Source organism: Geotrypetes seraphini, chromosome 11 (genome assembly GCF_902459505.1).
Source record: "Geotrypetes seraphini chromosome 11, aGeoSer1.1, whole genome shotgun sequence".
Taxonomy (NCBI): Eukaryota; Metazoa; Chordata; class Amphibia; order Gymnophiona; family Dermophiidae; genus Geotrypetes; species Geotrypetes seraphini.
The window spans coordinates 124,919,014-124,943,028 of NC_047094.1; the positions used below are offsets into that span (position 1 = coordinate 124,919,014).

Consider the following 24,015-nt stretch of genomic DNA (forward strand, 5'->3'; position numbering starts at 1 on the left):
CAAGCCCCCTACTGTGGTCTGGGATCTTAACTTGGTTCTTTCTACATTAATGAAGCCTCCTTTTAAACCTTTGGCCACGGCACATTTTAAGTTTCTCACTTGGAAAGTGGTCTTCCTTATCGCTCTTACCTCTGCCAGGAGGGTCAGTGAGTTACATGCACTAGTTGCCGACCCATCTTTCACTGTTTTTCACCATGACAAGGTGGTTCTGCGTACCCATCCAAGGTATCTCCCTAAGGTTGTGTCTGACTTTCACCTTAACCAGTCCATTGTCCTACCTGTTTTTTTCCCGAAGCCTCATTCTCATCCAGGTGAACAGGCTTTTCATACTGTAAACATGCTTTGGCTTACTATCTCGAACGCACTAAGCCTCACAGATCATCTCTTCAACTTTTTTTGTCTTTTGACCCTAACAAGATGGGTCATCCTGTTTCTAAACGCACTTTATCCAATTGGCTTGCTGCTTGCGTTTCATTCTGTTATGCTCAGTCGGGACTGACACTGGAAGGTTCTGTCACGGGCCACAAAGTTAGAGCTATGGCAGCGTCTGTAGCTTTCCTCCGCTCCACTTCCATTGAAGAAATCTGCAAGGCTGCTACTTGGTCCTCAGTTTATACTTTCACTTCTCATTATTGTCTGGATGCATTCTCCAGACGGGATGGACACTTCGGCCAATCTGTCTTACAAAATCTATTTTCCTAATGGCCAACCTTCCCTCCATCACTCTTTTTGTTAGCTTGGAAGTCACCCATCAGTCAAGAAGATGCTGCCTGCTTGTCCTGGGATAAAGCACAGTTACTTACCGTAACAGGTGTTATCCAGGGACAGCAGGCAAATATTCTTGCGTCCCTCCCACCTCCCCGGGTTGGCTTCTTAGCTGTCTTATCCTAACTGGGGACTGCGCACCTCCGTCGGGCGGGAAGGCACTCGCGCACGCGCGGTGCGGCCTAGCTAGAACTTTCTAAGTTCTTAGAGTGCAATCACTCTAAAATTGTCCGTACCGGGGCTCCATCGGTGCCGTCACCCATCAATCAAGAATATCTGCCTGCTGTCCCTGGATAACACCTGTTACGGTAAGTAACTGTGCTTTTTTGCAGCATTGAGAAGCTGTGTCTTAGAGTCCCTCTAAGCATGTCAAACTTTTCTATTTATTTGTGCTTTCCTGATCTTTTTTTTCTTTGCTTTTGTCATAATATTGTAATTTCTTGTACAATCCCACTTTATTTCAGGACCAGTGGGTTATTTCCATTTACCTGCCAGAAATTTGTTGGAAGCCTCAAACTTCAGAGACTTAAACCCCTTCCCCTCTTACCTCATCACTGTCCCTGTAAGCATCGGTTTTCTTCCTACAAGCTTGTCTTTTCTGCTTGTGTTTTATTACGTGTAATTTCAGTCTTTGTGTTTGTGGCTTTCACCCTCGTGCTGCAGAGGTTCCCTGCAGGGAAAGCTCTGACTGTGGAAGATCACAGACCTTTGGAAAAGTCTGCTTTTGGGGGTTCCCTGCTTGTCAGTAAACCCCCCGGACAGCCTGCATATCAGATCGGGGCTCAGGGACCGTTCCCTTGCTCACCCCAAGTTTGTCCGCTAGTGAGTCAAGTGCATGCTGTGTGGTTTCGTTGAAGCACGCCCGGAATTGGAGCCAGTCTGTGTTCCTCCGCCAGGCGCCTATGCAGCATGTTAGATGGTGGCAGAAGTACCCAGCCATGGAGGTGCAGCCGGTGGGGCAGTCAGAAGACTCTGAGTCCAACTTTCCAGATGTTTGAGGCAGAGGATCTCCCTGTGAGCTGTTTCAGCTCTGTTTGCAGTGTTTTCTAGTCAACACATGGTTCTGTGAGTACAGGCTAACAGCCTTAATCAGCGATTTTGGGGGGGTCTTAAAAAGGGCTTTTGGGTGGTATCCCTGCATGCCCTACCCCACCTCTAAAATCCAAACATTGCCATTTTTGAGGGTTATCTGTGGTTTTCCCAGGCTATTTTTAATCAAAATTGGTCATCTTGGATTTTTCCTGAATTTATTTTTTTAAAGTTATTTTTATACTTGCCAGCTTTGTTTTTGAGAGAAACCTCTTCATAGATGACCTCCTCAGGGCAGGATGTCATGGATTCATGCCTCATTTGCAGTGGATGGCTGTCGGATGCGCAGCTGTGCTCCATGTGTGCTGCGGCCCGAGAGGGATGCAAGGCTTGCCCGGATTCTTTGCCTTCAAGCTCCAAAGAGGGTCTTCTAGCACCTTCTGCTCCGACTCCCGTAAAATTCACATCGGGGGGCATTGGGGAGTGCGCAGGCAACAGTATGATGAAACACAAGTGTGTCTCAGGAGATAAACCTCGTAAATTCTCCAAACAGTCCAAAACTGGTACGCAGAGGTTGCTCCCGCCGCGGAGGATGGGTTTTCCTTGGATTTTGTTAATATGCTTTATCAGGCATATTTGGTTAAAAAGTCTCTGCCTTTTTCCCTTCTGTCAGCCTCCATGCCGATCACAGGGACCCCTGCGCCTGGGACCAAGGTTTTTTTCTTGCCTCCCTTTGGGAATGCCAACAGCTAAGCCAATAGAGTGTCTGCAGTTGCGCCAGATATACTTTCCATATCTCTGTTTTCGCAGAGGGGCATTGCAGCAGCGGCAGATCTGGCGTATCTACAAGATCTGGATCAGTGTGGAGCTCCTGATTTGGGGAGGAACCCGCTGTGCGCAGATTTTTTACACACGTGCATCTTGTGGATTTGATCTCTGAATCTCTCCAGGAATTAAAGCTACTGTCTGAGCAGCCTGTTACTGTAGAATGTTCCCTCATGAGTGACTAGAGGCCACAATCCACCTCTTTTCCTGATCATCCTGACCTTGTTTGGATTCTTAAGGACATGTGGGAGACTCCTGAGAGTCTCTTGAAATGTGCTCACACTATGGCTCGGCTTTATCCCATGGAAGATGTCTTTAACAAACACTTTGCTTCCCTGAAGGTGGATTCCTCGGTGGCGCAGGTCACCAAGTGCACTTCTCTCCCTAGTGAGGGGGGTGTAGTCCTGAAGGATGTTCAGGACAGACGGGTGGATTTTGTCCAAAAGCGGCTGCTGGTGTTAAGATAGCATTGGCCTCTTCTTCGTCGGATCAATCGCCAGCGCTAAAACCCACATTGCGCGCCAGCAAAGGAGGGGGTTAGTCTTAGTAGAAGTATAGGGATACAACCTCTCCAACCCCACGCCGGCTACAAAATAAATAAAAAAGACTTTTCCTCTCTTTTAGGTCCTAGTTCATGTTTGCTGTCTAACACCAGCTCTGGCAGGATATACATTTCAAATTTGACATATTGTAATCATAAAACAGAAAATAAAATTGTTTTTTCTACCTTTTGTTGTCTGGTCATTTTGCTTTTAGTCCCAGTTTCTCTTTCTGATTTTGTCTATCTTCTAATTCTCTTTCCAGTGTCTGCTGTCCATTTTTTTCTCCTCTTCTCTCTTGTTCCAGTCTCTGTCTCCAACATATTGATTTTTCCCTTTCAATTTTTCTCCTTTTTTCTTTTCTGCCTCTGTCCACTCAAATCTTGCCCTCTTTCTCATCCTTCTCCTTTTTAAATTTTCAGCTACCTATCAGTTTTCCATCTTCTCTTATTCTATAGCTCTCCCATTTCTCTACTCACTTTCCCAGCCTCCTATTTCCTTCTATCTCTCCTCCTCTCTCTTCTTGGTCCAACATTTTGCTCCCTCTTTTTTCTGTTGTTCTTCTTCCCTCTCCCCTTTATGCTGAACAATGAGATGGAAGGAAAAAAAAAAGAGATGCTGCATCTCTCTCTTCCTTCCACCCCCAGGCCTAACATTTCTCCCTCACTTCCATCTCCAACTTCTCTCCCTTTCTCTTCCCAACTGCCCCCATCCCATTTCTCCCCATGTCTGCCTGCCTGCCTCTCTCCCTCCCCCCAGGTCTACCATTTCTTCCTTTCTCTTCCCAACAGTTCTCCCTTCAAGTATCTTTTTCCCTCTTCCTCCACACTACTCCAGATCCAACCTCTCTCTCTTCATCTCACTCCTCACAGCCCAGCTTGCCTTTCCCTCCTGCACTGGTCCCTCTCTCCTTACAACCCAGCATGCCTTTCCCTCCAGGGCCGGTCCCTCTCTCCTCACTGCCTGATGTGTCTTTTCCTCCGGCACCAGTCCGATGTCGCCGCCAAGCCGAGGAATCTTCTGGCCTCAGCAATTCAGGAGTGTTGTACGTGGCTCCTCCTGCTTTTTACCTGCCACAGTCTGTCTCCAATGACACACAGCTTCCTGTTTACACCCGGGTGGGCCGCGGCGGACGGACGGCAGGAGGAGGAACCGCAAACAACACTGCCAAAGCCAGCAGACTTTCCGGCATGACGGCAACGTTGGATCGGCGCAGGAGGGAGGACACGCTGGGCTCTGAGAGAGGGAAGTTCGGGAGCATTACCTTGGATCACATAAAAAGCCAGGTGGGCCGGATTCAGCCCGCAGGCTTTGTGTTTGACACATGTGCTTTATAACATTCTACCATGATAGGGTGGTTCTTTGCACATATCCAAAGTTCCTCCTGAAAGTTGTCTCTGAGTTTCATGTGAACCAGTCCATTGTTCTACCTGTGTTCTTTCCAAGGCCACATCCTTGCCTTGGTGAAGCATCAATCCATATACTGAACTTTAAACATGTGCTTGCCTACTGCTTACATTAGATCAAACCTCATAGAACTACCACTCAATTTTTCCTATCTTTGGATCCTAACAGACTTGGACCTCCTGTCACCAAGAAAACCATCTCCACATGGCTGGTGGACTGTATCTCCTTTGCTTATGCTTAGTTCCAGTTTGCGGTGATGACTTCAAGACTGTGTCCCTGCACATAAAGCTTGGCAATGGCTACTTCAATAGCCCATCTATGTTCTACTCCTATTGAGGATATGTGTAAAGCAGCCACCTGGTCCTCATTTCATACTTTCATTACTGTTTAGAATATAATTCCAGATGGGATAGTTAGTTCGGCCAAGCAGTTCTACAAAATTTATGCTCTATTTAAATACTAACTTACTCTCCAACCCTTTCAGTTTCACCAGGCTCATGGTACACTTCCCCCTCCATATTCGCGGGGGTTAGAGGCAAAGCCTGCCAGCAAATAAGAAAAATTTGCAGATAACTTTAGGGATGACTCTAACCCACCCCTGCCTCCCGGACCCTTCCACAACTTACTTTGTAAAGCCTGCTGCTGAGAAGAATCAAAGAAGCACTAGAGATAGTAAGACATCCCAATAACTTCAATGAAGATAAAGGATTCTCCCTAAACAAAGCATGATAACCGCTCATCCAGAAGAAATTCAGTGCAAAAAGGACTGGGGCTGAGGACAAATGCATTGTCCCTCCAGCTAAAAGTTTCCATCCCCCTTTTTTCTGATAGAATTTAAAAATAAATGTGACCACAGACTTCCCCACTAGAATTTAAAATTGTGGCCAACGGACGTTCCTGCCAAAATTCAAATCTGAGACCAACAGTCCTCCCTGTTCTCAATCAGGTCAGGTCAGTGGACCCGCTATATACTTATAAAGATAAACTGCAGGCCTCATAACATACCCTGAAGAAAGCCACAGCATGATGGCTGAAACGTTGGTTCTACCTACCCAGATGCAGCAAGACCTGGAAAACAGCAACAGTCAGCTTACCAAATGGCTGACGGGCATCTTTTTGTAACTCTCCTGAAAATGAGCCATGTAATCAAAATACATAATGATATTATAAAATAACTTTATAGATATCTAGACAAATACATACTGATACAGATCACCATATGCCACTCAGCAATTCATTAAGTTCCAAAAGTACAATTGTTTTCAATATAAAAATCCAATAATGTTCTCTCAATGTAAGACTTTGGAGTAAATTGACTTGTACTTTTGAACTGTGGGTTATTGGGTACATTGTGGGACATTTATTGTTTAAATTACATGTTATATTACATAGATTGATGGACATTTGGTCAGCAATTTGTTATATAATAAATTGAGATATATAATGTAGACATTGATATTTGCCGCTTTGGAGCCTTGGGTGAGCTCTATGTACAGCTCAGTGTGGTAACTATTGTTATCCTTGGACAGTCAGGCAGCATATTCTCACATGTGGGTAATGTCATCCACAGAGCTTGGTACGGACAGTGCTAAAAGTGTACTGTCACTTTAACTTCTTGAGAAGCTTCGAGACTGTCCGCACGTGCGAGTGCCTTCCCACCTGACATCAGCTTGCAATTCCTCAGTTCTTTGTTTTTTGCAGAGCTAAGAAGTTGGTTTTTGGATTCTGTCCAATTGAGTTGCCTTCCCAATCAACGTACTTTTCACCTTTCAGCTCGTATTTTCTTTTCTTTACATTTCTTATAGTTCTTTTCTTCGGTACTTTTTCTCTTAAAAAAAAATTTTTCTTACTGTTTTTGCTTTTTCTTAGTACATGCCTTCGGACCTTTCTCTCCAGTTTTTTCTCACTGGTTTTTCTTCTCAGAGTGCAACCATTGTATTTTTCGACCTTGCCACTGAGATTTTTCCTCACATGTCAAGGCCTTCTAGCAGGTTCAAAAAGTGCACTTGTTGCCAGCAGCCCACTTCCATCACTGACCCACACAACTGGCATCTGTTGTTCTACTTTACAAAAACACTCTCTTAAGGCTCAATGCGTCCAGCAAGAGAAGCTGTTTGGACTGGCCATGGCTTCTGGTGACAAATCAATACCATCAGTACAAACGGTACCAGCATCGGTGTCGCCTTCAGCGTCAGACGTCCTTCCTTCATCAGGTAAGCCTGCTAAGAAGCCGTCCTCTACCCAGCCAGCATCTTAGGCATCTTCCGCATCGAGTCCTTTGATGCATGCCAAGTGTCGACACCATCATTGATCTTCTGTGCAGGCTGTGTCTCCTCGTTGAAGTCACCCACCCCTCAACACCCTGCAGCACTGATTGTACCGGCTGTTGAGCGAACAGTACCGGTGCAGTCCTTCAGGGATCAGCTGAAGGAGTTCTTTTGGAGGGAGTTCGGTAGCCTATTTAATCTACATGCGGCACCGGTAATTGCTTTGACTCCCTTGATACTGACCCAGCCTGAGCATGGCACATTATGGCCCAAGGGCACCACATCTAATTCTCCAACAAAGCATCGATGGACATCGAGATCTCTCAGGACCGATGCCCACTGTTCTAAATCCAAGCGAGTATCGCACGGTGCTAATTTACCTCGACGCAAGTCCAGAACACGTTCTCGACATCGATCTTTGTCTTCTTCTGACCAGTACCAACGTAATTGAAAAGTTCTCAACACTCTCACAGTCATCATACTTCTCAGACCAGGAAGCATTCCTTCTCCTCCCTATAAAGAATCTCCTGGAGTTGGAGATGCAGATTCTGATCTTTCACTGCAAGATACTGGTTGAATCCACTCTTTAAATCCTCCAGTACAAGAGTTTATACTACTGCACCACCAGGATGTGAAGGCCGCACCTTTCAGAACTCTATGTTAAGCAGCAGAGTTCTCAGCTATAACTTCTATATGTCATTTTACCTTAAACAGCTTATTAAAAAGCTGGCTAATTTTGAACAGTATATCCTATCTGAGTGTCTTCCAGGGTTCCAGGTGATACTCATAGCCTACTCCAAACCAGAAAGTTCATGGCAAAATCAGCTTTTGATGCATTTGATGTAACATAGAGCGTCGGTTATGTCTGTTGCTATGAGACGTCTTGCATGGCTGTGAGTCTCTGACATGGATATTAACGTTCAGGATCGTTTAACAAATATCCCCTGTCTTAGTAAAGAACTCTTTGGGTACAAAGTCAAGGATGCCACTTAGAGACTTACATGACATGAACAGAGCTAGACCACCTTAATGGGGGTCTAAGGCTAAGACTCAGCCATCTAAGTCTTACCAGAGATCTGCTTTCTCAGCATTGTATACTATCTGTCCCAATGTCACTAAATCCACTGCAGAGTGAGGAGCTCCTATTTTCACTCCAACCACTATGGCTGCCAACATCGAGTAGCTGCTAAGATCAGAGAAGCTACTTCCTGTTTTGTAGCACTGGGCAGGTAGGAACAAGGAAGTGATATTAATGGGAGAGAATTCCAGATTTAAGGAGCGGTGACAGAAAAGATGGAAGCATGGCAGGTGCCGTTAATTTTAAGTGAAGGTACATAAATAGTATGTTACATAGAGTGGAGCAGGTGCAGCTTTGTGCAGGACCATTTTTACACTGTTGGAGCGTATTGTATGAGCCTATTTTATCAAGGCACCTATACATGTTGCCTCTATGAAATAGGTGCCCATAAAAAAATTCTCAGAATATACCCTATTGTAAAATAGCCTACCGCGGATGGAGTTGAAGTTTAAAAAATATATATAAATATATAGCCTCATCTCTGTGTGGAGTGTTTAGAAAATGAAGTCAAGTAATAGTGTTTTTCCACATCTTCATTAACCCGGTTCTCATATATTCTTCTCCCAGGATGCCGGACGCCTCCTTTACATTGGACAGAATGAGTGGACCCACATTAATTGTGCCATCTGGTCTGCAGAAGTGTTTGAGGAGAATGATGGCTCACTGAAAAATGTACATGCTGCTGTGGCCCGTGGACGGCAGATGGTGAGTGCTGCTTTTTATAATCTAATCCCATGAATGTTGGAACTTTTAAGACTCGGACCAGAAGTTCTTGATTTCAAGGCTGCCAGTTTCTTATTGTCAGTAGCAGCGGCTATACAATTTGTCTTTTTCCTTGGAATTGTGAAAAACACTGCTGCTTACTTCCATAGCTTCTCCTGACAACTGTCTGCTACTCCCATGGCTTGTGCCCTCTCTCCTTCTGCATGCATTATGTCTACCATTGAATGAGCCACCTGACAAAACATTCCCTGTTGTGTTGCCATGATTTTTTTCACCACTAGTTCATCATACTTTTGCTTATACTGCTTTCTCCAAGAGCAAGCAAGAAAATATCTTTATGGATAGGTGACATCATCTAGTGGAACCTGGCACAGTAAAATTATGAGTGATTTCTAGCAACAAGAGCTACACATTTTTGGGACATTAATGCAGATGTTATCATAGAGAGAGTCCCACCTCAGTTCCTGCTCTTTCATGGAGTCCTTCAGATGCATTATCCCCATCTCTGTATTTATTTCCTCAGTGAGTGTATTGTTTTTTTGGGAAAGAATTGGCATACTGCATTGCCTCAGGTTTGTTTCTCCCTCTTCTTAGTATACAGTACATTTTGTTAGTTTTTTAGTCATTCAGAAGTTTTTTAAATATTTTACATAGAAACATAGAAAGATGACGGCAGAAAAGGGCTATAGCCCATCACGTCTGCCCACTCTATTGACCCACCCCTTTAAGTCTACTGACCCCCTTAAGTATACTGCCACTCTACTGACGTGCCCCTTCAAGTCTATACCCTAGTGACCCTATTCCTTGACTTGACCCTCGTAGGGATCCCACATAGGTATCCCATTTATTCTTAAAGTCTGGGATGCTGTTGGCCTCTATCACCTGCACTGCACTGGAAGCTTGTTCCAATGATCAATCACTCTTTCCGTGAAGAAGTACTTCCTGGCGTCTCCACGAAATTTCCCTCCCCTGAGTTTGAGCGGATGCCTTCTTGTGGCCGAGAGTCCTTTGAGTAGGAAAATATCATCTTCCACCTCGACACGTCCCGTGATATACTTAAATGTCTCAATCATGTCTCCCCTCTCCCTACATTCTTCGAGAGTGTAGAGCTGCAACTTGTTCAGCCTTTCTTCGTACAAGAGACCCTTGAGCCCCGAGACCATCCTGGTGGCCATCCGCTGAACCGATTCAATTCTGAGCACATCTTTACGGTAATGTGGCCTCCAAAATTGCACACAGTATTCCAGATGAGGTCTCACCATAGTTCTGTACAATGGCATTATGACTTCAGGCTTCCAGCTGATGAAAGTTCTCTTGATACAACCTATCATCTGCCGTGCCTTAGATGAAGCCTTCTCCACTTGAGTGGCAGCTTTCATGTCTGCACTGATGATTACTCCTAAATCTCGCTCTGCTGTAGTCCTGGTTAAAGTTTCTCCATTCAAGGTGTAAGATTTGCATGGATTTGCATGGATTGCAGCTTTGACCTACACCTGCATTGATGCATGAGTTAAGGTTTTGATTTCGCTTTAGCTATTTTCTCCCAAGGTCCCACAGACAGAAAATCCCCAGTGGCTTCAAAAAAGTGCAGGTGGTGCAGCAACATTACATTAGCCACCAATATGTACAACTGGTGATGGCAGCCTTGGGTCTGAACATGAGATCTCCAACTGAGTCAAGTGCCAAATGTTCACAGATATAGGTAATTATGTTCACCAAAGCAGATGGAGGGGCTCTTTGGTTTTACTTAGGGCTAGATTCACTAAGCAAACCAATCGTATACTGATCGATTTGTGGCCACGAGGCCAATCCGATTCTGATCCGCGCATACAAATGAGGGTAAGCAGCATGCAAAGCAGGAAGGACGCGATTCACTAAACTTTTCAGCAACTGGCCAATCAAAAAAGAAGCAACTGGTAGGGACCAGTTGCTCACGACCTTTCCTACTCTCTGCCGACTTCTCCTGCCTTTCAGCCCTGACTTTCAGTCCCACCGCCCTGACTCTCCTCTCACCTCCCTGCTCTCTGCCCCGACTCGCCGCCCTGCTCTCTGCCTCGAATCTCTACCCTACTTTCACCCCACAGACTGATCTCTGCTGCCCTGACTCTGGATCTATGCCGCCTTCCCTGCAGTGGAGGTCCGTGCCCTGCAGTGGAAGTCCGTGCCGTCCTGAGTCTCCTGCTTTCTGCTGCCTTCCCTGCAGTGCAAGCCCACAGGTTTAAAGTAGGGCTCGCACTGCCCGCGGGCTCGCACTGCAGGGAAGGCAGTAGAGAGCAGAAGAGTCGGGGCGGCATGGACTTCCATTTCAAATCCTTCCTGGTCTGCTTGCGGGCACCCCCACCCCCACCCCATCACACGCTCAGGCAGCTCTACTAAGCATGCACAGACCATCTACAGGCAAAGTAGATGGTCTGCTCATGCGTGAAGATCCCTACCTAGTGATCCATGTTGTCGGAGGGCATGCTTACGATCATCACCATTTGCATGAAGATGGTTGGTGAATCGGTTGGCCTGCCTCCAATCGCCCACATATCAGACGAATCTAGGCTTTAGTTCTGTCCAGGTGTTGGCATTGGAGTACCCAGGAACTGTACCAGATGCTGAGGATTCATCAACATCCAGAAGATATTGTTTCTCCTTGAGTCCATTGGGACAGATCATAATCAAAGTTCTGTTCAAAGAAAATGAATGATTCAGCTGTTTGGACACTAGCACTGAGAGATTTTGATGCTGAGCATCAAGCAAAGGTAAAGAGGCATTGACATTGGCCTCCATCAGACCTGAACCTGTAGAATATAGTACACAATCCTCAAGAAGGGTGGTAGGACTGACATCCCTTCCCTAGTAATGTTGACACAATAAGTAGCCTCTGCTCATTCTGTAACATCAAGTCTGTAGTGCTTTGCAGTGAAGACTACGTAACAGCCCTGCAGATGGCACTCCTGCACGTGTGTCTGCCCAAGAGGCTGCCATCCTGGTAGAATGACCTCATAATTTTTATTCAGAAAACCTTGGAAACAGATAATGTTATAGAAATTGAACAGTGTCATTTATTGAAGAACAAAGAGATTAACTGTACAGATCAATATTACATATGTATTCAGCTTTCCTATATGTCATAAAAGCAAAAACTGGTATATTGTAGCTCTTGTCTGCTTCATGTTTATCCCACAATGCCCTGCAGCATACCAGGTACCCTCAAATGAAGGAATCTCTCAAGGGTATTCACAGGGAGCAGAACTAAAATGTCTGATTCCAAATGTAACATTTTTATATATGTACAAAAAACAAACAAACAATAAACAACCTTCCCCCTTCCCCTAATCCCTACCAGTGAATCACAGTCAGATTTTGCTAGGCATCATTAGAGAGAGCAGGCGCGCCACAGCCTCCAGTAGCTCTTTTTAGGGCCATTCCTCATGTAGTTTCCATTGAGCCATTTCCTTCCCACATTCCATCCACACTTCAATTCTGGCAGAGATTCATCCATCCACAACTGTAAAATTCCCTTTTTGGCCAGTAATGAGGCATTAGAAACAAACTTACATTATTCATGGCTAAGACTGCTCAAATAATGCAGCCATGTGTCCCATAAGCAGTAATTGCATTGCACCATTGTACCTGAGTCTTCAAAATATCTGCAAGTGTAGCCAAAACTCCCAACCAATATTCACCCTGCTTGTGATAGTCAATCAACGTGCATTTCACATATTTGTCTCCCCGTTGATATGTGTGATTCGAGAGAGTTTTCTAGTTGGCTGGACTAAATTGGCCAGTGGTTTCCTAGCTTTGTTTCCCCAATAATGAAAATTATATACCTGTCCTGAATGTGAGAACGCCCACTGTGTTAAGATATTATCACTTCACCCAAAATTTCTTCCAAAAGTTGTTACATATTTTCAAATCAATCGGTTAATAACCTTACCATCTTTTTTTTTCCTCCTTCGAACACTTCTTCAGCAGAACAAAGTCTACATACATTGGACTGCAGAAGAATATTACTTTTCTATCTAGACAGAACTGCGGCTATCCTCAACACTCATCAGCTTTTTGTCTCCTTCAGTTCAGCTACTCAAGGCAACTCAGTATCTAAACATACTATATCCTCGTGGATTGCTCATTACATCTGTTTTTGCTATACTAGAGCTCACCTGTCTCCCCCCCGGACAGAATGGAACACATCGAGTACGAGCAACAGCTTCCTCAATTGCAAACTTGAAATCAGTCCCAATTCAAGATATCTGCAAAGCAGCGACATGGTCTTTAGCTCATACCTTTACTAAGCACTATTGTTTGGACCAGAGTTCAGTGTAAGATATTCAGTTTAAATAATCAGTCCTCTGCAATTTATTTGTGCTATAATTTATTTCCTCCTTCCATTTCTGCTTGAAGCCTGCATTTCCCCTGCTTGTCTCCGGAGAAAGCAAAATTGCTTACCTGTAACAGGGGTTCTCCATTAACAGCAGGAGAATGCAGCCACACTTGCCCGCCCCCATCCCCACAATGATTTGTTGTTTAAGCTAGTAACATAACTGACTAACCAAGGGGTGGAGCTCTGGAGGCTAGGTGTCCGCACATGCTCAGTAAGTTTAAAATAAAAAAAAGTCACTATACCTAGGAGAGAGCACCGGCACGCAGGCTCAGATGATTGGTGACCAATCCTAGCGCATATCAATGCATTGATCAAGCTCCCAAACTTTCACATGGAGACAGTGCGGTCTGTCTTAGCATAGCTTTGTAAACCGGCCAGATACACGATAATGGTCTGTATATTAAAATGTAAATAAACTTGGAAACTTGGATATCAGTGGTGGCCCCAGGAGGGTTCCTTGCCTCTCTGGATCTCGCTGAGGCTTACTTACATATTCCCATTTTTCAGGTGCACTGGAAATTCCTCTGTTTTTTTGTTCTGGAAAATCTTTACCAGTTTGCCTAGCAATGGGGCCTCGTACCTTTACCAAGGTGATGGTGGTTGTGGCAGCTCACTTGAGGAAGATGGGACTGCAGATATACCCGTACTTGAATGATTGGCTGATCAGAGCCTCCTCGTTGGCCAAGAGTCTGTGCACAGTGAATCAGGTGGTCCAGGTCCTGGAAGGCCTGGGTTGTATTGTGAATTACAGGAACAACATTTTGACCCCAGTGCCATCCCTGGAATATCTAGTGATCTTGTTCGACACAGTAGCTGGCCTAGTTTATCTTCCAGAGGCACGCAGACAGAAGTTGTGCTCTCAAGATTTCTTGACTTCTGGACAAAGCAGCTCCATCCATGTAGGATTATATCCAGGTCATAGGGTCGATGGCGGCCTCCATAGATGTGGTCCTTTTGGCAAGAGTGTATATGCGTCCTTTACAGCACGCGTTGATCTCTCGCTGGGCTCCACAGATGGAAGCGTTGTACACAGCTCTTCCTTGGAATCTGGAGGCCCAAGCCAGCATGATTTGGTGGCTCCTTCCATAGTCCCTCTCCAGGAGCATGTTGCTGCGGATTGCAAATTGGGTGGTTGTGATGACAGATGCCACTCTCTGTGACTAGGGAGCTCATTGCAACCGTCATCCCATTCAGGGGCTTGGCTCTGGTGAAATTGCAGATGACTCTGGAGGGCCAAGCGGTCCGAGTATTCTCTGACAATGAGACAGCATTGGCATATGTCAAGCACCAGGAAGGAACCAAGAGAGCTTCTCTGGCTCAGGAAGCCCACCTGCTCTTTCTCTGGGTTGAATGTTGTCTCCAGGCCCTTTCAGCAGAGCATGTGGTGGGAGTCAACAAGGTTCAATCACACTGTCTCAGTAGACAGGAGTAGGCGCTGTCCTCGGCAGCATTTCAGGCCATTGTGCAGCTCTGGGGTCGGCCTCACTTCAACCTCCTGGCAATGGCAGTGAACTCGAAAGCTGTGCGATCCTTCAGTCAAAGATTGGAGCCCAGATGTGAGGGCCTAGACACTCTGGTACAGCTGGCTGCAGGGAGTTCTACTGTATGTTTTTCCTCATTAGCCCATGATAGGTTGGGTCCTACGCCGGATTTCAACCCAGTAATTATGGGAGCTCCAGGTTGGCCTTGCAGACAGTGGTACCAGTAGCATACCAAGGAGGGGGGCGGTCCGCCCCGGGTGCAAGCCCTGAGGGGGTGCTCCCGGCCTTGGCGTTCAGTCCCCTCCCCCCCCCGAAGGACCGCTCGCCCCTCTGGCCTCCCCGCACCACCTACGAAGCAGCCCGCAGTGGGATCGCCAGAGGAGGGGGTGGGACCGCGGCGGAGGAAGCAGCGCAGGGATCGCTGGCATCGCGATCCCGCTGCGGGCTGCTTTATAGGTAGTGCGGGGAGGCCAGGGGGGCGAGCGGTCCTTCGGGGTGGGTCAGGGCATCAGGCCTTCAGGGTGGGGCCGGCAGGCCTTCAAGGGGAGGGGGGTGACAGGCAGGCAGGCCTTCAAGGGGGGGACAGGCAGGCCTTCAAGGGGGGGACAGGCCTTCAAGGGGGGGGACAGGAAGGCAGGCTTTCAAGGGAGGGACAGGCCTTCAAAGGGGGGGACAGGCAGGCCTTCAAGGGGGAGGGACAGGCCTTCAAGGGGGAGGCAGGCCTTCGGGGGGGTGCAGGCCTTCAGGGGGGGTGCAGTCCTTCAGGGGTGGGATGCAGACCTTTAAGAGGGGGACAGGCCTTCAGGGAGGGAGACCCTGGTGTAGAAATACACGGAGGGAATGGGGGGGGGGGGGTTCAAAGAGACACGCATATGCCGGACTTTGGGTGGGAAGGAATAATAGGTCTGAAAATAGAGAAGAGGGAGAGAGATGATGGACCATGGTTTTTAGAGAGGGAAGGAACAGAAAGGGAGAGAAGTTGGACACAAGGGATGGTGTGGAGGGGGGGATAGAGATACTGGATAGGAGGGTAGTTGGGGAAAAGAAAGGGAGAGATGGTGGACCCTGGGGTGGTGGGGAAGGAGGGAGAGATGCTGGATGAAAGGGTATGTGAGAAAAGGTGGATCTGTGGAGGGAGACGAAAAAAAGGAAAGATGCCAGACCTCCTGGGGAGGGAAGGGAAACGGGGAGGACAGAGATGGCAAATGGATGGTTAGCATGCAGAAAGAAAGAAGAAAGAGACCCTAGCAAGCAAGTTATCGGAAGACAACCAGAGCCTTGGACCAACAAGATTTGAAAAATAACCAGACAACAAAAGGTAGAAAAACTAATTGTATTTTCTGTTTTGTGATTACAATATGTCAGATTTGAAATGTGTATCCTGCCAGAGCTGGTGTTAGACCGCAAACGTGAGCTAGGATTTAACAGAGAGAGGAAAAGTCCTTTTTGTTTCTTTATTTTACTTACACCACAGCGCCAATGTGGTTTGGAGAAGCCAAAGGGGGGTGAAAAAGCTATAAAATAAACCCACTAGGATGTATGAAAAAAAACCAAACACCCAATTGGGCAGGAAAGTTGAATCGAAAAACCAATTCAATAGGCTGAATCGAATCAAAATTTTTTTTTTTTTTTTTTTTTTTCTTGAATCGGGCAGCACTAGTTTGCGCTACTGTCTTAGACTTTAGGACCTGGGATTGGGGAGAGCTGGCATCCTCAGTGTCAGTTTGAAAGTGGCCCCCACAATATTAGGTGGTAGGGGTTAAGTGAAAGGCGTACTGACAAACGCCAGGTCCCAGGTTCAGTTCCTTCACAGAAGTTTCATTAGGGATAGAATCAAATAAGAAGCACAGCCAGGGGTGATTATATAAAGAATATATTATAGAAATAGTCTTACAGAAAAGTAATATTTATAAGCATTACAATTAAGCAGAGAGCATTACACTTAAGCAGAGAGCAAGCAGTCTCACTGCCTTACAGAGGTCAGAGACAGAGAGGGACATAGAAGCTTGCAGTTCTAGGAAGCTTCGTGTTCCATAGATAAAGGGAAGGATAGACAGAGAGAGGGGGAGCCAAAATGTCAAGCCAAGAGCCAAGAGATAGCTAGATAGAAAGAGAGAGAGAGGGCCAAGACCCCTCTCCTGATAGCTCCATAGAAAAAGAGAGAGATAACTTGATAGAGCAGAGAGCAGGCTTTTATACCTTGGAATCTTATTCTGAATAGAGAAAATATTGTATCTCCCAGTATCTTTCTGTTTAGAATTTGTAAACTGTTTGAGACAATGGTTAATTTAATTAACAAAGGAGGGTGAGAAACCTGATGGGATTAAGTCTCTGGCTTGATCTGTGCACCATTGTCCTAAGCACCCTCTTAATCAGGCATTAACACCTTTTAGCTAGCCATGATTCAATCAGGGCTACTTGAAACTTAAAATATATCAATCAGGGCTACTTAAAACAGTATCCCTGCACTAAGGGTCTATCTACCTTCCCATGCCAGGGTCAGATTGATATAATCTCCCAGAGGCCTCTAGGCTGACAACTTGGTTTGCAAGTGTTTTGCAAGACAAACAAACATTTTATTAAACTTTAACTTGATATACAAGCAATGTCTTGCAATACATGTACATACAGTATACATACATCACAACTGAGCCGATGGTTCTTCTGTCTCTAACGCTGCAGGAGTGTAGTGACTGTTCTAAATGAGTGAGGTCTTGCAATACGAGTACATATAGTATACACACGTCACATCATCACAACTGAGCCGATGGTTCTTCTCTCTCTGACGTATAGTATTTTGTATTAAAGTTTTGGGGTTGTGGAACAAATTGTCTCAGTTTCCATTATTTCCTATGGGGAAATTCGCTTTGATATAAGAGTGCTTTGGATTATAAGCATGCTTCTGGAACTAATTATGCTCACAAACCAAGGTTTTACTGTACTTGTCTTTTTGAAATAATTATAATTGCAGCCCATTGGATTTTACCGCGAACATTAGAGAATCTTCACCTGAGTCTAGTAAAGAAAATTGGGCAAGACCCCTATTAAGATTTATATCTCATTTTCTTCACTGCATCAGTGTTTGAAGTAGGTTATAGATTGATAATTAGTTTTATTCACCATACTTAGCAGCCTGTTTTGCAAGCAATATTCTGTGGATATAGTGAGAGAAGAAAGGAGTGGTTTAAGTTGCAGAGAGGCAATAGAAGTCTAGGATATTTGACTACATTTGTAATGGATATTGTTATTGTATTTTTTTTTTTCCCAAAAATGTTAATATTGATGTAAATTGCTTTGGGGTTTGAAGAGAAGTGGTTCATAAATTAGAAGAAATAAATAAATATAATCTCCCTACTCCAACTTGAGAGAGCCCCAGTGACCTATTTTTTCCCCTCTCTCCCTCTCAGCGCTGTGATCTCTGCCAGAAGCCAGGGGCCACAGTGGGCTGCTGTCTTTCTGCCTGCCTCAGTAACTTCCACTTTATGTGTGCCCGAGCCAGTCGTTGCATTTTCCAGGATGATAAGAAGATGTTCTGTGAGAATCACATTGACCTCTTGGATGGGCAGGTAAGATGGACAGTGTTGCCAACCAAGAGTTTACTTACCCTATACTTAACTGCCACCCAACACTGAAATTCTGTAGAAAGCCATACCTCCTTTTCTCTGGCTCTTCATGTCCATTCCTCAAAAGCTTTCTAGTCATATATCAGAACAGAGATGGAAAAGAGACCCTTAACTAAGTGTAAAACCCACCATAATTATATCCTGGTGGGAAGAAGCTTTCCTTATATTCCATGTCCTTCTTTTCCAGTTTGTGTCTGTATATAGACATTGTTGTGCATTCTTTGAACTTTCCTATTCAATGCTTGCCTCTTCAGTTTGTGCACCAGACCATTTTATTTCCATCCTGCCATTCCAGTGGGAGGTACCATAGGCACATTGAGGGGCATAATAAAAAATGTGCCTTAGTCTGAGGTTGGATGTTTTGTGCAAGGCGTCCACAAACCCAGCAGAAAAAATGTCCATTTTCAAAGCTGGCAAACGTCTATCTTTTAATTTTGAAAATGAGCTAGGTATAAGTTTTGGTCCTTAGGCCCTTTTTTGCCCATTTTCAAAAATAAAAACATCCACAGCAAGTTTTGTAAATGTACCCACCAACTATCTTGTCTGATCACAGCAGAAAGAATCCCCATCAGCTGAGCCGGTTTTGGGGGTTCTTGGCGGCTCAGCTGATGGGGTTTCCCCCTACCAGGATCAGCTGAACTGCAGAGCCCTACACCCCTCCCCTTGACATCCTAACAACATCCCAGACCTCCCGCTGACATCCCCCCAACATTCCTGGGCCCCCCTCCCACATCCCCGGAACCCCTCCCCCCTGGTACCTTCGGAAGAGCAAATGGCAGGAGGGAAGTTCACTCCCTCTGCCTACAGGGCCATGTGCTACAAATAACGGGACTTCCCCCTTCCAGTGCATCTTGGGATGCAATGGGAGGGGCCAAACACCCTAATTGGCACAAAATCACCATTTGCAGCACGCAGCCCTTTGCCGTTTGCTCTTCCAAAGGTACGGGAGGGGGTTCCAGGGATATGGGAGGGGAGCCTAGGAATGTTGGGGAGATGTGGGTGAGCGGAGATGCCGAGGGAGGTCCGGGATGTCAGAAGGATGTGGGGGATGTCAGCGGGAAGTCTGGAATATCGTGGGGATGTCAACGGGAAGTCCAGGATGTGGGGGATGTCGGGGGGAGGGGTGTAGGGCTCCACAGCTCAGTTGATCCTGGCAGGAGAATCCCCATCAGCTGAGCCACCAGGAGTCCCTGAAACTGGCTCAGCTGGTGGGGATTCCTTCTGCTGCGATCAGCTAGTGGGACGCCTGTGAGGTTTTGTTTTTGGGGTGGTTTTTTTTTTGCTCTTTGGGTAGTGGGAAGTGGTCATGACCACTGGGGAGGTAAGGGGGTCGTACCTTAAATCCTCCAGTGGTTGTCTTCCAAATTTACAAGTTTATTAAAATTTTGATAAAATGCCAGTCATGAATTCTAAGCGTTATACAATAAAAATAGTTTGGGCACCTTTGTGAAACTTAGATGCAACTCAAACAGGTCTAACTGCCGGCGTCTAAGTTCCCTCTAGGAAAGCTGTGATTATGGCTGGGGTAAGTCCAGGTTGAAGCCTGCCCGATTCCCACCCATAACACACCTCCCAATACGTCGTTTTGATTTCTGGACGCACAGCAGCTTAGAAGTGCTGTTGCACATCCAGAAAATTGGTTTTGATTATCAGCACTTGGACGTCCCTGCTATTAGGACATCCAAGTGCCGACTTAGGCTAGTTTTTTGACATTTTAAAGTTTTGATTATGAGCCCCATTTTGTTTCTATTTCTCTGTCTCCCTGTTCTTTCCTCTCTCTCCTCTTTCCCAGTGTCCTCAAAGAAAGTAGGCTAGTCTCATTGTCTTTTCCACTTTGTCTTGTAGACTGTTCCCCCAGATGACTTTGATGTGCTACGAAGGGTGTATGTCGATTTTGAGGGGATCAGTTTTAAGAGGAAGTTTCTTGTTGGGCTTGAGCCGGAGAGTATTCGCATGATGATAGGTGAGGGCAGCGCAAGCTGTGAGATACCCATGTGTGCTGTTACCCACATGAACTTCATTGAAATAATAATTCTCGCATGTGTCTTCCTGCACCAGAATCAGCATGATGTGCATATTTGACACTTCCTGCACTGGTATTTAGTGTGGTTTACATGCACGTTTTCTCTTTGTCCAGGGTTAAATTTGTATACCTTATATCTGTGTACACAGTTACCATAGCTATTAAATACCTCAGCATTAATTCCTTAGTGTCCTCACCAGACCAGTCTAGAACCTATGGGTTCTGTCCTTCAACCAATGAATAAAGACAGAGAAGTAAAGTTCTACATGTTTCACCAAATAAGCGACCATACAAAGTGAGGTCAAAAGTATCTCTGTCTACAGCAGATGGATGACGGGCTTACTGTGCAAAACTTGAGCCAGTTACAAATTAAGATTCAGTTTTGTTAAGAGATGCCTTATAAGTCTGGTTTCCACACAATAAAACTATACGGAGAGGCTATATTTTGGCCTGGAGTTGAAGAATAGCTCTAAGCCTTCCTACCTCTCTTCTTCTCCTCCTCCTCTTCTCTCTTCCTCACCTCACCCTTCATCAAGGAGCTGAAAGGAACCTCTGAGGTCTAAAACTCTAAGTACTGAGAAAGGGGTAAGGGTAATTACAAACAGTCCAAAATACAGCTCTTAGACTGATTTACTTGCTGAAAAAAATATGATCACATTACCACTGCTTTCCGAGATTCACACTGGCTCCCAGTACAAGCACGCATACAATTCAAATTCTACTGCACCCTATTCAAAACCCTAAATGGAAATGGACCAAGCTGTCTGAGCAACCACCTAATCAGGAAAAACACATCCAGACCAAGGAGAACTCATGCACACTTTACCCACCCCCCCAATCAAAGCAAAAAAATATACGACGGACTATTAGCCACCAGAGCAGTGAAACTAGACCGCCACCTCTCCAATCTGCTGATTATGATGCCCAACTACAAAACATTCAGGAAAGAACTTAAGACTTTTCTATTCAAGAAATTTGTCAAATGATCTGACTAAACCTGATTAACCCTCCACAGATCCTGACGCATACTACATCTATTAATCATGTATTCTCCCTGGGAATGCCCAGGCTAACTCTTGTTGTAAACCGCCTAGAACTGAAAGGTATTGGCGGGATAGAAGACACCAATATAATGTAATGTATTTCATCTCTTGACCCCTTCCAGATGCGGACTGGAAAGTTCCATCTGCGAAATCGGAAAGAAATAGAAAGATCATGAATGCCTTTCAAGGGGCTCTGCTCAGACAATTAGTGAAAGAATCTACAAGGGAAACATTGATGCTGGATCTGGTGCTCACAAATGGAGAAAGAATCTTTAATGTCCGAGTGGGAGCCCACCTGGGAAGTATCAATCATCATTCAGTTTGGTTCGAAATAGCAGAGGATGGCCACACAAAACTCAAAGTCCTGGATTTCAAACATACAGACTTTAGTAGCATGGGAGAGTACCTGAAGAAAGAGCTGATTGGATGGGAAGACAGACGTGGAAAAACAGTGGTCCAAGCCAAAAGGTGCATTAAAAAGAGATACTGACCTTTATGTGAAGAAAATTAATAAAAATAAGAGAAAAAGGAAACTGATATGGTTCTCCAAACTAATGGCAGAAAAAATAAAGACAAAAGAATTGACGTTTGTGAAATATTAAAAAACTAAAGGAGTATCTAAAGAAATATCGGATGAAACTGAAAGAAGTCAAGAGAGAGTTACATCTGGCAAAAGCGTGAGCGTAAGGGCAAATGGCTATAAATATAAAAAAGGGAGACAAATATTTTTTCAGGTATATTAGTGAAAGGAGAAAGACAAAAAATGGAATTACGAGACTGAAAGAAGATATGAACCACTATGTGGAGAGTGAAGAGGATAAAGCAAACATGCTAAACAAATACTTCTTTTCGGTAGTCACATAAGAAAAACATGGAGGAGGACCGCAGTTGGTTAGCAAAGTTACACTTGAGAATGGAGTAGATACCACACCGTTCACGGAAGAAAGTGTTTATGAACAACTTGAAAAACTAAAGGTGGACAAAGCTATGGGACCAGATGGAATCCATCCCAGGATATTGAGGGAGCTCCGAGAGGTCTGGTGAGTCCTCATAAAGATTTGTTCAATAAATCTTTAGAGACGGGAGAGGTTCCTTAGGACTGGAGAAGAGTAGATGTGGTCCCTCTTCACAAAAGTGGTTGCAGAGATGAAGCGGGAAACCACAGGCCGGTAAGCCTCACTTCAGTTATTGGAAAAATAATGGAAATGTTGCTGAAGGAAAGGATAGTGAAATTCTTAGAATCTAATGGATTACAAGATCCATTAGAGGCAACATGGGTTTACTAAAGGTAAACTGTGCCAAAAGAATCTGATTGAATTCTTTGACTGGGTGACCAAAGAATTGAATCAAGGACATGCACTAGATGTAATTTACTTAGATTTCAGCAAAGCCTTTGACACGGTTCCTCGTAGGGGGCTCTTAAACTCCATGGGCTAAAGTTAGGGCCCAAAGTGATGAACTGAATTAGAAGCTGGTTGATGGACAGATTCCAAAGCGTGGTGGTTAGTGGAATTCGCTTGGAGGAAGGAAAGGTGAGTAATGGAGTGCCTCAGGGATCAGTGCTGGGACCGATTCTGTTCAATATGTTTGTGAGCGATATTGCTGAAGGGTTAGAAAGTAAGGTTAGCCTCTTAGCGGATGATACCAAGATTTGTAACAGAGTGGAAAACATGAAAAAGGATTTGCAAAAGTTAGAAGAATGGTCTAAAGTCTGGCAACTATATATAAGAAGTGAAGAAGTGCAAAGTGATGCATTTGGGTGGTAAAAATCCGAAAGAACCATATGTTCTGTGAGGTGAGAGGCTGATAAGCACTGACGGAGAAAGTGGGGTGATTGTGTCTGAGGATCTAAAGCAGGGGTGGGCAACTCCGGTCCTTGAGGGTTAGAATCCAGTAGGGTTTTCAGGATTTCCTCAATGAATATGCATGAGATCTATTTGCATGCACTGCTTTCAATCCATATTCATTGGGGAAATCCTGAAAACCCGACTGGATTCCGGCCCTCGAGGACCGGAGTTGCTCACCTCTGATATAAAGACATAAACAGTGTGATAGGACAGTGGCTGTATCCAGAAGGATGATAGGCTGTATAGAAAGAGAAATAACCAGCAGAAGAAGGGAGGTGTTGATGCCCCTATATAGGTCATCGATGAGGCTGCACTTGGAGTATTGTGTTCATTTTTGGAGTTTTTTGGCAGCTTTAATTTGCAGTAACTTTGCTTTTTTTCTGGTTAGGAACTGTTAATTTTTTCTGTGCCCAAAGTACAATTTTCTACAACAGATAAACCTTTTTAAGATTTGTTTTAAAATGATACATCAAGGTCATTGAATAGAATAGAAAGAATAGTGAACTTCCTAGAATTTAATGGGTTACAGGATCCGAGGCAACATGGCTTTACTAAAGGTAAATCGTGCTAAACAAACCTGATTGAATTTTTTGATTGGGTGACCTGAGAGCTGGATCGAGGACATATATTAGATGTAATTTACTTAGATTTCAGCAAAGCCTTTGACACGGTTCCTCATAGGAGGCTCTTGAAGGGCTGAAGTTAGGACCCAAAGTGGAGAATTGGATTAGAAACTGGTTGACAGAAAGACGCCAGAGGGTGGTGGTTAATGGAAGTCGCTCGGAGGAAGGAAAGGTGAGTAGTGGAGTCCTTCAGGGTTCGGTGCTGGGGCCAATCCTGTTCAATATGTTTGTGAGTGACATTGCTGAAGGGTTAGAAGGAAAAGTTTGCCTTTTTGCGGATGATACCAAGATTTATAACAGAGTAGACACCGAGGAGGGAGTGTAAAACATGAAAAAGGATCTACAAAAGTTAGAGCAATGGTCTAAAATC

The 24,015-nt window shown here is 44.9% G+C and overlaps 1 protein-coding gene across 5 annotated transcripts in view; it reads left to right on the forward strand.

Annotated features, from left to right (window-relative positions):
* Positions 1-24,015, forward strand: part of KMT2B (lysine methyltransferase 2B) — a 496,236-nt gene that overhangs the window by 380,919 nt on the left and 91,302 nt on the right. For all 5 annotated transcript variants that reach the window (XM_033963412.1, XM_033963411.1, XM_033963413.1 and 2 more), the window contains 3 exons: positions 8,478-8,615; positions 17,894-18,052; positions 19,955-20,072. In XM_033963412.1, the coding sequence (XP_033819303.1) occupies positions 8,478-8,615; positions 17,894-18,052; positions 19,955-20,072 (415 nt within the window). The remainder of the gene's footprint in view (positions 1-8,477; positions 8,616-17,893; positions 18,053-19,954; positions 20,073-24,015) is intronic.